General features: G+C 37.0%; 1 protein-coding gene across 3 annotated transcripts in view; it reads right to left on the bottom strand.

The window, feature by feature from the left end:
- LOC126470631 (forkhead box protein A2-B) overlaps positions 1-13,833 on the bottom strand; it is an 83,345-nt gene that overhangs the window by 40,690 nt on the left and 28,822 nt on the right. For all 3 annotated transcript variants that reach the window (XM_050098606.1, XM_050098607.1, XM_050098608.1), the window contains one exon: positions 11,551-11,786. In XM_050098606.1, coding sequence (XP_049954563.1) covers positions 11,551-11,786 — 236 coding nt within the window. The remainder of the gene's footprint in view (positions 1-11,550; positions 11,787-13,833) is intronic.

Below are 13,833 nucleotides of genomic sequence, written 5' to 3'. Positions count from 1 at the left end.
ACGCGGGAGATCAGACAGTCTTGCTTGACCTTGCGGCGATGATGACACACGCTTTGCCCAACGACTCACCGTGCTTTTGTCCACTGCCAGATCACCGTACACATTCTGCAAGCGTCTATGAATATCTGAGATGCCCTGGTTTTCCGCCAAAAGAAACTCGATCACTGCCCGTTGTTTGCAACGCACATCCGTTACAGACACCATTTTAACAGCTCCGTACAGCGCTGCCACCTGTCGGAAGTCAATGAAACTATACGAGACGAAGCGGGAATGTTTGAAAATATTCCACAAGAAATTTCCGGTTTTTTCAACCAAAATTGGCCGAGAAAAAAAATGTGTTGCATTACTTATTGAACTGCCCTCGTATTTTAAAAATAAAAAGTACTAAGTGACTTAGAGACTGAAAATAAGTTTTTGTCATCTTGGAGTAACAATGTATGCTTGGATTTTGTTTTGTTACTCCTGTGTTTTGAAGTAAAAAATTATTACAGTGTTAAATAGTGCTTGGATAGAATTTTATTAAGTTTATTTGAACTTTCAGTTAGTACTGTTACTTAGTTTACAGAGATTCTTTTCCAATATCCTATAAAAGTAACCAGAACAGTAATCAGACCAAAAGTGAAATCAGTATGTCAGATATTCAAACCTGTAGCGTAGGGTTATTTAAAAAATCTGACTGTTTCCAAACAACCTACACACCTTCAAAAAAGTTACAACCGGTATCTGAATTGAGTGAGGAAGAAAAAGATTTGATCCACTTACGATCTGGAATTAATCTGTGTGAATTTAAGAATATATGTTCACACCACAGCTACTACTCTTTAAATGTTTTTGAAAAGTATCAAACAACATGTGTAGACCCACTAAAAAAACACAAAAAGCCCATCAAAAAATCGTTGAGAAGTGTAGGCTTGGATCTTTCTAAACAATTACTGACAAAAAATATTTGCATAAAACCTGGACAAAAACTTTGCTCAACATACCGTAACTTTTGTGAGGAAAAATTAAGAGTTGAAGTCAATGAAAGTGAAACAGATGATGAAGTCATGGTTGAATTAGAATCATTGGAATCCAGAAATGAATCCCTCGTACAAACAAACATTGCTCTTGATAATTTAGGTTTAACACCGATAAAGCTTCATGGCTTGTAAGAACAAAGTAAAGGGTCTTATTTTAAAAGGAAGGTTAGCAGTATTGAAAAGACTGCAAAAAAGGCGGTTTCAAAAGCATTAAAATATGATGCACCAAGTTCTGATAATGATGAAGAAGATACAAGTGTGGTTGAGAGAGCAAAGGATTTTGATGTAATGATTTCTCTTATGAAAGAGACGATTTCATCTGTTGGGAGGTCTAGAAAAATCCAGATTCTGACCTTGGCTCCAGATTCTTGGAGTCGAAATAAAGTGATGAAAGAAATTAAATGTAAATGAGTACATGGTGCGACAAGCTAGAAAGCTAAAATCTGAAAAGGGTATTTTGGAAACTCCTTGTCCAAAAAAAGGTAAAAACTTGAGAGAACTCTATTATTCTTTCAAATGGGAGAATCCCGAGGTAGAAGTAGGATTTTCAAAATTTTGTTTCTTGAGACCTAAATGGTGTATCCTTGCTGGTGCTGCAGGCACACACACTGTACATGTATGCCGTATCCACCAGAATGTTAAACTATTACCGGATGCTGTGAAAATTGAAGAATCTTATAAAGACCTAATTAAGATGCTTGTGTGCAACACGGAAAACCAAAACTGCATGCTACATCATTGCAACAGCTGTCCTGCAAATACTGCACTAACTGAGTACTCAACTGAAAAACTAAGTGAAGATTATGATTTAGAAGAAGAAATTGTTATCAGTCAGTGGGTTAACACAGACAGGGCACAAATGATCAAACAGTCTATCAGTGTTGAAGACTACATTTCTTTATTGGTTAGGTCATTGGAAAAGCTCACCCCACACTCGTTTATAGCAAAATCCCAATCAGCAGCCTTTAAAAGATTGAAAGAAGACCCACCACCCAAAACAGCAATTACTGTGATGGATTTCAGTGAAAATTATTCATTTGTTATACAAAATGAGATCCAAAGTTACCACTGGAATAGAGGTGGTTGTACTCTACACCCAGATGGAGTTTTTCTAAGAAATGAGGAAAACAATGTTTTTGTTTCCAACCACTGTTTTATTAGTCATGACCAAGAACATGACACTGGTTTTGTTAACTTTGTACAAAAAGAAATTACAAAGTGGCTGTCATTACATCATACTGACATTGACTCAGTTCACTACTTTACAGATGGTTGTGCTGGGCAGTACAAAAATAGAAACAGTTTTAAAAATTTGACTGAACACTTGAGAGACTTTAATTTGAAGGCCCAACACACTTTTTTTTTTTGCAACAAGTCATGGGAAGTCAATTTGTGATGGCCTAGGAGGAACTATTAAAAGAATTTTAAGGAAAGCCAGTCTACAGCTTTTAGACAAAGAACAAATAATGACAGCAATCGATGTGTACAAGTTGTGTGAAAAAAAATATTGAAAACATTCATTTTCACTTTATTGACAAAAAAGAAGCTGATTTGCTACGGTTAAAACTAGAAAAACGTTTTTCAGCAACCCGAACCATTCCTGGAACAAGAAGTTTTGATAACTTCAAACCATTTCCAACAAACAACCTTGAAATTAGAAGGATTACAGATAGTGTAAAACCCTCCTTAGTCTTTTCTTTCCATTCTTCTTCTGATTGGGTTCGTGTTGAACCATCCATAAATAGCTATGTGGCTGCAAATTATGATGGTAACTGGTACTTTGGACTGGTAAAAACAATATTCAATGATGAAGAAGATGCAGAAATTCTATTTCTACATCCTTCAGGACCAGCTGCATCATTTTATTGGCCTGAAAGAGAAGATTCTTGCATAGTGCCTTTGGAGCACAGTCTGTGTAGTAAACGCACCTCAATCAAGCGGCACTGAAAGAATGTATTACTTCAAAAAAGACTGTATCAAAAGAACTGAAAGCTCTTGGATGAAGTGGAAAAACAGTTTGAATCAGCATTAATGTTTATTAAAAAGACAAAATTACTCAAAAAATTCAATGTTTCAAGCAATCAGTTGGGTTATACATAAGTCTCGTAAGTACACTATCTTTGTACATAATTCCAATGTAATCTATATATATATATATATATATATATATATATATATATATATATATATATATATATATATATATATATATATATATATATATATAGAAAATATTAATATATTTTAATAGTATCATTTTTATCTTCAGATGTGTATAATAAATAAACTTGCTGCAAAAATTCATGATGTTATCTAAAAGAGTTTTTAAGATAAGCAATTTTAAAGTTTTGAATACAAATTAAATTTACCATTTCTGAAGGTTCAGAAAACGCAAAACATAAAAACTTTAAAAATTTATAAAAAAAACTATAAGAGATACAGCAAAAAAAATTTGCAGGTGTTGTCAGAATGGTATTAGAACCATTTGAGCCAAATTTCATGAAAATCTAAGGAGGTGGGTGTAAAATTTATTTCTTATTGGGTGATTTGATATGGAATGACCCAGGAGAAGTCAACGACTCACGTACAGTGAATCGATGCACGGAGCACAGTAACACCCAACAGTAAACAGCAGTCACACTAGCTTTTGAGGATTAGCATTTTTTCCAGCAACGGTACACCCACAGACACCTAAACACACATTTCATTTAATATACAACATAAAATGTTCACCACATAGACATAAGTGCAAATGTAAGATGGCCTTATATTTCTTGAATTACAAATTTGGGAAACAACTTCGTCTTATAATCAAGAAAATACAATATTTTAAAAGTTGGTATTGCACACAAAGGAACTTCATATTTTACCCACAGCAAGATGACTCTCTGGCAAACTCTTTTCATGTGAATGTGTCACACCTCATTGATGGCCTTGAAACTCAATTAGTTTTTCTGGATGGAGGGGGAGGGGGGGTGTAGAGGAGGGAAAGGAGGAAGGCAATAAAGTCTAGAAAAATGGAAGGCGTCTCACTTTTAGTGCTCTGAAATTACCTTATAACTTTCAAATGGAGAAGATGTGGCTTATTGTTTGCGAGACTAATCATTAATTCTAAATGGCTTTTATCACGGCCTTGTGTTTTTAATACATAACATGCGCACACTGTTAAATTAATAGTGCGTGTACCAGATGCATCAGCCTGTTAAAATTGTGGAAGACCCTAACATAGACAATGTAGCAGCTGCTGCAGAATATAAAAACAAACACTGTCCAAACAGGCCTTGAAAGCCCAACAGAACTAACTGGCTGCTGTTTCACCCTCAGCCCTTAGGTGTCACCAGATACAGATACAGACAGTGGGTATGTGGTCAGCAAAGTGTTCTGCCAGCCATTGTCAGTTTCTGTGACAGGTATTGTTACTTCTCAATGAAATAGCTCCTCAACTGGCCTCACAAGGGCTTAGTGCACCCTGCTTGCCAACAGTACTTGGCAGACCCAGACGGTGACCCAATAAGTGTAGGCCAAGCCTGACAGCATTTAACTTCGGTAATCTGACAGGAACCAGTGTTATCACTACGGCAAGGCCATTAGCACGAGAAAACAAATTTCATGTCGTTGAACATTTTCGCCAGAGCGGGTACAATTCTGGAGAGGTAGAAAAACTTAGGTGGAACAATTTCATGGGGAATCTGTACCAGCACTGAAGAACATTTAGTTTTGGGCTACTGAAAAATGATGATTGAAGAACCAATGCTAATTAAAATTGATCTGATTGCTCAGTTGATCACCACAGGAAAGATAACGGGAGAAATTTACATAATGCAAGCCTACCAAGTGAAAATACCATATTTACCAACTGTCTTACATTCACAGCTTAAGCTGTTGCTACTCAGGTCAATGTTTTTACTTTGTGTTAAAGATTAATATACAAATCATCTTATAATTACAGGTTAAGTTTGGCAACTAAGGTCACGTGCAGATTTATTTTGAAGAATCTGGGAAGGCTGGAGGGGAAACGACGACACCAGCTTAGCTGAGAATTAGGACAAATGTGGGGATGGAAGTGGTGAGTGGGCAGCAATTTTGTCATGCTCCCAACCATGGAAATGTATACCATGCACCTAGACTCTCTTATGAAAATCTACCATGTTTAAACTGCAGTTTTCCTGAATCCACTTGTACTCAGATTTGAACTGACTTTAAAATTGCCCAAATACTCAGCAATAGTATACATTTCTGCAGGAGATGGTAAAAGTCTAGACAGGGGCCAGTTGCATTCTTGTGTGTTTCATGTACCAAAGTTGTCAATGTTTGTCATGAGGTATGAAGGAAACAAAAGCAGGTGTGTCAGCTATTGGTTCCATGCAGCCAATTAAAGAGGAGCAGGCAGATGATATGCTTGTAAGCAAGAGACAAAGAGATACTATCACATTCTCACATCAATATAAATGCAAAATCAGTTATGTATATGGACAAAACAGTTGTGTTCTAAGGTCCCAAAATAACCACAACCTCAGATATTGCAACATATTTGGAAGAAAGAGCCAAATATTTGTGACACCAAAGATTATAAATTTCACTGTTCCTCGTATGTAGAAATACATTGCCTTCTTTCTTGCCTCTCATTAGTTGAAACTACTATCCCAGATAGTGATAGCAGTGATGATGGATGGATGGATGGATGGATGGATGATGATCATCATCATCATCAAAATGTAGACAAACAATAAATAGCGTAAGTTTAGCATGCACATTTACTTACTTTCTGTCAATAAAACAGTTTTTGCAATTTTGATTAGTCAAAATATGTACAAATTAAAATTTCCTCAAGGAGCCTCTTAAGAAAATGGAAATCGTCTTATATTCAGGTAAATACGGTATACGAAATACTCAAGACTGCAGGTGCTTCACCTTCCTTTAGATATAATTAGAAATAGAAAGGTTGTGTGCAATTGTCACAAAGCAATTTCTGCAATGTTTAATCACAATCTGCAGGGCTTTCTGCACAGATCTGTAATTGGATGAATTCTGCACCCACGATTTGAAACAAAAGGCAATCAAAACAATATACTGAGGTCAGAGAGAGTTCCCTGAAAGAATTAGTATTGTCAACTGGTTAAGTGATGACCACAATTTCCTTAGCAAAATCACCATACCTCAGATGACCAGAATACGTTAAGCTTTGTTGTTTGAGTATCTACAGCATGAGCTGACAGGGTGTATACGTGGACAAGGAAAAAAAATTCTGGATTTCCCGGTTAAAAATACACTTTCTCCTGGGTGACAGTACATTTTCCCTTATCAATCCTTTAAATGGTTATGGTTTTATACACGGGCGTACAATTTCCCGGTACTTTAGAAAACGAAACTTCGATGCGCTTTTGTAAGCCGTTTGTAGCTCATGTCACGTGATCTCACCAGCCGATGACAGCAGATATTCAGAACATACGACATGTGATGTAGTCAGCCAGCAGCAACATCACTGTTCAGTAGCATGAACACACAAACAGGGAAAGTTAATAGTTTAAATTAATATACATAGTGTTGCTACAACAAAAGCAAACCTTTCACATATAATATTGTTCTCAAGCTGCAAGAGAAGCTAAGCTTTCGTATATACGGTTGATCTTCTTTGCGCGTGTTACACTTTAAGATATAGCACACAAATATGCCAGTAAAATTTTTAATAATGAGATAAATGTCTAATCTTCAGGCAGACATGCCAACTTTCAAAAGTGAAAAATCGGGAGAATTTTAGCAATGTACTATTGTGAATTACAACACATCCCTGACAAAGTTGCAATAATTCAATAACTGTAACAATTCAATTACATTTGCTTTATTATTTACATGTAAATACTAAATAATGGACATACCTGAGCCTTCGGACTGTCTAATTTATCAGGCAACATGCTGAAAAATATGAATGATGAGCTCTGCAGGTTTCTTTGGATTCACACACATTCAAATGAAGCACTCTCACGAGAACTACAGTTCGAAATTACGATCCGAGGAAACAAATTAACGTATATTAGATTTCTGTTCTGACATTAGCACAGTTTTTGCATGAATAAATCACTGTTATATGATCACACGTTTTCATTTCATAATGCAACCCATATTTGCATGGCATCTTATATCCGCAAGACATCTTTCCAAAATTTAAATCAATTTTATACAGAATGTACATGTTAGGCTTGGCAAATAATTTGAATAGTTTATCAGTCTGAATTTGTCTGATTACGGTAGTTACTTATTCAGCACACCTGTAGCTGACTTAGCCTTCTTCAAAAACTCTGAACTAAATTTCTGCTCAAAGCACTTGCCTTTTTGAATTTACCAAGTTAACATAGACAAGTAGCACCCATACCTTGTCATCCACCAATATATCTAAGGCGCAGGATTTTCAAATAGTAAGGAAAGTATTGAAACTGCTCTGAAAATTGGAAGATCGGTTTTCACTGTCGGGAGATCAGGAGGAAGAAGGAAAAATCTGGAGTCTCTCGCTTAAATCGGGAGAGTTGGCAAGTCTGTTCAGGGTTCGAAATTCTTCTAAATGGCTCGTCATCAAAGAGTTGATTTTTAAATGAGAGTCAAACGCTCTGTGATTTAATAAATTCATGGTACATTCTCACATGTAGTTCAACTTACGTAAAAGGATATTTACTTTGAAAGTAACGCTTTTCAAACTACTATTTGTAATATTTTCCTGCGACCTGTTAGAAATAGATTTGTTACAGCAGTTGCCAGAGAGCGCAGATAACAGGCAACACCGCGCTTGGGTAGCTATCATGATGTACGAAGCCCGTATGAACATACGTATAAAACATTGAAAGATCATACATTATGTCATAAAAGAAACAAGACATTAGAGGATAGTGCAAGAGCATCGGAATTTCGTGACCCATATTAAAATGTGCACATTTAAAATGCACATTCGTATGTAGAGATTACCAATGAAGTAGGCCTCGAGCTGATATTAAGCTTTTCAGTGTGGTTTTGGGGATGTACATTTTCTTGGAGCACCAGTACTGCATTATATCATGTTCGGTTCTTTATTATGGCATAATGCCATACATGCTAGAAAATGGAAATGTACACTTGAAATGCAGCGAACAGTTGAAACTAGCCAGCACTGTGGAATTAAACATTTCATTTCAAATACACTGACTGCCTCTGCGGAAAAGGTTAACAAAAGTAAAATTTCTTTCGCAAACAGACAAAAATAACTTCACTGTTCCGCAAGGCGATTAATGCTCGACTGTCAGAAAGGTGGAAATAAAATAAAATTTGAAACTAATGACATATTTTAGCCATCCGTAATTATGTGAATGTGTTTTAATTCACTTGATACCTCCCGACCACAAATATCCGTTTTGTTTTCATTTGACATGAGAGTAAACAAAGGGGAAACAGCAAAATAACTTAATGTAAACACGGGTCATGTGGAGACTACCCATCTACGACATTCGCAAACCGGGTCCAAAAAAATAAAAAAAAATAAATAAAAAATTGGATTTTTCAAAATTGTTCATCTTGTAGCGCACATCTTTCTGAGAAGTCTGAAACATAAAACATATGTATTCGAGGAAATGTAAGACATATTATTTGGTCTTAAGTATGCCAAAGTGCAGTGCCACACCTCTTCATGAAGCATTTTTCTACCGCACGTCCAAACTATATTCAGGAGAGTGGAAATTTAAATGTCCTGTGGTGCCTCTCCTCCTCCCAGTTGGCCGGTTTGATAGCCTGGCCCCTCTTAAAATAATAAACTCACAATTAATAGCGGATGGAATTATTTGTAATTGAGAGAACAAGAACTCTTCAGAAAGTCTGAACTCTTTATTGCCTATTAGTTAATAACTTGCTCTTTTGTGTGACATAAAATTAAACAGAGGATGTATAAAACCAATACTGACAAGAGATAAGCACATTTCTTCAAACCTTAGCTCCTAGCATTTTTTCTCTCTAATCTTGCTAGAGCTTTACATGGCGTGCTTTCCTTTCTGCACCAAAGTTCATCAAACGTTTCGCTACATGAAAAATCGAAATGTTGTTATCTAATACTGAAAAAGCTGTTAATACAAATAATACCCAAGACTGATGTGGTTTCTCGATCTGATTATGTCTATTTTGTCACTGTCTGCTAGATAAAACAAAATAGGCCTTTCTAATATGGCAGCAATTTTGTAACACACCAAATAAAAAATGGTTCAAAGGGCTCTGAGCACTATGGGACTTAAATTCTGAGGTCATCAGTCCCCTAGAACTTAGAACTACTTAAACCTAACTAACCTAAGGACATCACACACATCCATGCCCGAGGCACGATTCGAACCTGCGACCGTAGCGGTCACGCGGTTCCAAACTGAAGCGCTTAAAACTGCACGGCCACACCGGCCGGCAACACACCAAATAAACGAGACTGTTTTGGCATAAATGGCCATTTTTATAACACAACAGAATATAATCCACGAAGTTCCAATAACAAATGCCTATTAGGCCTACTACAAGCAAAAAGCTTTATGTTAGGAAACAGTTTCACATTTCATTCATATGCACCAGTTTCTCAAGCATGAGATCGAAAAGTGGTATTACGAAATTTTTATATAAATTTGGAATGGTCTTATTCTTCCATAATTTATGTGATGTCCCTGTTTCTTCTCCTTCCTCGTTCTAACAATCTTGTCATCACCAATTCTGTAGCTATTCCTGCCATTGTCAAAATTTGTTCACCGATTAACAGGTTTAGTTACCCGCAGTCACTTTCCGGTTAGGCGTTACAGTATTACGTGTTCGAACAACTAGTTTTCTGCATTACTTCCAGAATAGAAGTTACGCCACTTCTAGCCGGGGACTGTGCAACTGGTCCTTACTAGTGTAGCGATCTGGCCAAAAATTTTCTGTTAAAATTTCATTTTCTTGGATACACCGAGAAGATCGTAATCTTTCTCACCTGTCATTTCTGTCAGTCGTTTATTTCCATTCTGGTAGTCTGAATCTATGGATTTCGCTAGTAATTATAACAATGCTGATCATTCGCAAACCCAATCAACCACATAATCAGACAGCGATTGGAATTCATCCGTTCGGCTTTACTCCCTCAGCTCGTATAGCCCCGTCCCCTTTTGTCTGCGGAAAGTTTATTTCTAGATGCGACAAGGATTCTCCTGACAGAAACATCACGTACACTATGCATGCATTCAAAAGTTAACTTATGATTCATTCAGAAATCAACTTAAAATGTGTTCAAAAACCTACAGGGAAGCGTTTCAAAATCACATGAATAATCGATAGACAAACGTGCGCTGGATGCTAGGCGCTTTGTGAAAAAGTTTTCTTTCCTCAAGAATATGAATTTGGTGCCCCCTTAACCCGGTAGCATATAGCTGCTTGCTGCGACTGCTTGCACAGCCAACAGCCACATTCCTGTAGCCAGAAGCGGGAGAATCTACTGCTCAAACACGACTCAACTGCGAATGCGCATGAGCCTGCTCGTAACTGCTAAAACGAATCTAATGTAAAACCCTTCGACACATTTTGCTGTTGGCAGATGCTTGCATGAGCACTGTGTGTCATTGTAGTATATGGCGCATTTCCTTTGCAATTTAAGTTATTTTCGTTTTTTTTTCTCTGTTTTATTGTTGAAATATTATTCTGCAGTAGCGGGATACAATAATATCCTTTGTTAGAGTATCGGTTTTTACCAGTCAAAATTACAAAAATTTAACTGAAAACTAAAACAATGAATAATTCCCGGAATTCTAAAAATATCCCGGGTTGATACCGGTATTCTCCCGGATGAAAAAATTCCCGGGTTTTTCCCGGATCTCCTGGGTCGTATACACCCTTGTTGAACAAAATGTGGCCAATACTAGCCCACAAAGAAATGCTCTTTCAGTAAGTAAATACACTATCTCACACTACAGAACTGACAATGCCTAATGTGCATTAACTGAACTTTTAATGGGTCTCTTAGCAATTATATTCTTAATATTTAACTCCAAGCAATTTTGCTACCTAGTCACCAAGTTGAAAATTTGCTTTCACATGAAGATATTTGCATCAAATTAGGAAGTGCAAGGTGCTATTAATGAGTGCTTTGCAGCTCTTGACAAAACACACAATTATATAATATAAATAGAACTTGTTTCTCCTCCTCAAAAAGCTTACATACAACTAAAGTAGGATTGGGGTTTAGCACCCTGTCAACCATGAGATCATTAGAGATCGAGCACAGCTTTGAGAACATTGGGGAAATTGGCTGTGGCCTTTTCAAACGAACTCTCACCACATTCTCCTTCAATCATTTAGGAAAATATAGCAAGCTCCAATGGCTCGACAGAGGTTTGACAATTGCACATAGCATATTCTTACAGCAAAGCTGAACAGAATACTATCAAAGAACTATTGAAAAACCACATTTACAATTTCACTCAGTGATATGCGCAAAAATTTACTCTAGTTTGTGTGTGTTTTTACATTTAACACCAATAATTATCTAGTAAAAGAAGTCCCAATGTTTCAGTACCTGGACAAATCATTGCATTTTTAATGGCCATTGGATCCTTCTTGGACCATTTTTGAACTTCTTCATCCATTTTGGCAATTTTAGCTGGATTCATTGCCCAAAGACAACCTTTACGTTGTTGACTTCCATTTCCTGATGGTTTATCAATTTTCTCAAAACATTTATTCAGGCTTAAGTTGTGCCGTACAGAGTTCTTCCATCCATTTGGTGCCGTTTTGAAGTACGGAAAATGTTCACTGAAAGTAACAAGTTTCATACAGATTACAAAAGCTGACATTTAGTGATATAGCAGACAAACCAAAAATTGCAGAGCTAAAATAGCTTGTACATTATACAATAACTGTTTAAAAAGGCACGTTACACTGGCTGTCAGCAGTCTTATTGGGGTGAGGATGGGGAACTACAAAATAATGTAATACAGAAAGGTGCTCCTCTCAATATAGCCCCCCCCCCCCCAAAAAAAAAACTCCAAATTCGACTTATTTTCCAAAAATTAGTTTCCGTGGATATTGAGCCCCAAGCACAATACTTGTTTTAACTTTTTAATTACACATTAAATAATGTTAAGTCACGTCTGTTTATTTCAACAGGGTATGCGCATTAAACTCCTCCTACAAGCTTTAGTTTTGACAGAAACTTGTTTAATACTGAAACACTGTTTTAGTCTTATTTTAGCCACAACCGAGTCGCACATGAGTAACGATGGGCCTCCGCAGGTGACGACCCATGCATGCGCCAGCGTTAACACCGCGACACTGGCACTACGGCTGAAATGGGCACACGACCATTGGCACGGGACAATGGCGCAGTGGCAGAGTGTTGCAGGGTCTGTGAATCCTGATACCTTTTTCATCATGCCAATGGGAGGGTACAAATCCTTCATCTTCCAGGGGAACATCTATTTGACACCTGTACTGCTGGACAGAGAAAAGTTGCTGGTGGTGGCTCCATTACCGTGTTTACTTGAATCGAAGCCACACTTTTTCTCCGCTTTTTGTAATCCAAAAAACTGCCTGCGGCTTAGAATCTAGTGCAAAGTAAGCGGAAGTTCTGAAAAATGTTGGTAGATGCCGCCACAACTAACTTCTGACGTCAAATGTATTTAGTGCTACACAGGCACGCTTTGCAGACATAAAGATAAATACTGGCACCAAAACCTCTGCATCAGTAAAAAAAAGAAGAAGAAGAAGAAGACGAGCTTTTTTTTCTCCACCCCGAGTTTCGACCACTGCATTTTCATACATTATCCAACGAAGTAAATACAAATTCTGTATTGTTCATCTTCGAATGTAGCAGCATTTCAATGCACTACGAAAATCCGACTGGCAAGACTGCTTGGGATGTTTGTCAATATGGCCAACTCTACGTTCTGAATTTTTTCCTACCTGTGAGAAGAGATGGTTGCTAATAGGAACTTTTATGAATTGTGAATCACATGCAGTATTCTCTTCACCATAAGAATAATATGAATATAAACATTTTGCCATGTATTCTTTCGTGTTTGCTGCTATCTCATTTAAATCCTGTCAGCCTAATAAACTACGAAACTAGAGTGAGACAACAGCAAATGCGGAAGAATATACATATCATGTCATGTTATATTCATATTATTCTTATGCCTAATAGTGATACAGTCACAAATAAAGCACGGCAATTGACTAGATTTTTAAATCTAAGATGACTCTAATTTCTGTGCAGAATGTAATGTACTAAAAAGGCTACTGCAAAGATTTTCAAACTGAGAAAATTTTTCGCTAAACTCTCGTTCTGAACATCATCTATCATACACAGTGTATTATTTGGTTCTTGTTGATCATTATCAAAGAAAGCAGCAGTGTAAGTAACAACAAATTGCAGTCTCTTGCCACTGTTTCGCTAATAAGATGATTCCTCTTTTTTTTTTTTTTTTTTTGTTAACTGTAAGCAGCGGTACTGTGCACAAAAGCAAGCCACGCCACGAGCGGCCGTAAACACTCATTATCAGAATGCAACAAACAATGCACGACACAGTACAATAATGCATTTTCAGCTAAGAGTGACGTAAACACCTATAACAAAGAGAACGGCACTTATCAGATCAAAGAAAAATAAGCAATCAAGTCAAGCCAGACGAAGCGCGTGAAAAAGGAAGGGTACCCGTATAAATACAGACAGAGTGCCTGACGCATAGCAATGGCTACCTGGTAAAGCTTAACTGCTAAGCTTATGACTCGAACCAAGCTACTGTACCTGTATCGTCATTAATTCAACCTAAATTGTGTCTCGTATTACAATGGACCAACT

Source organism: Schistocerca serialis, chromosome 3, assembly GCF_023864345.2.
Source record: "Schistocerca serialis cubense isolate TAMUIC-IGC-003099 chromosome 3, iqSchSeri2.2, whole genome shotgun sequence".
NCBI lineage: Eukaryota > Metazoa > Arthropoda > Insecta > Orthoptera > Acrididae > Schistocerca > Schistocerca serialis.
This window is presented reverse-complemented; position numbering and strand designations above follow the sequence as displayed.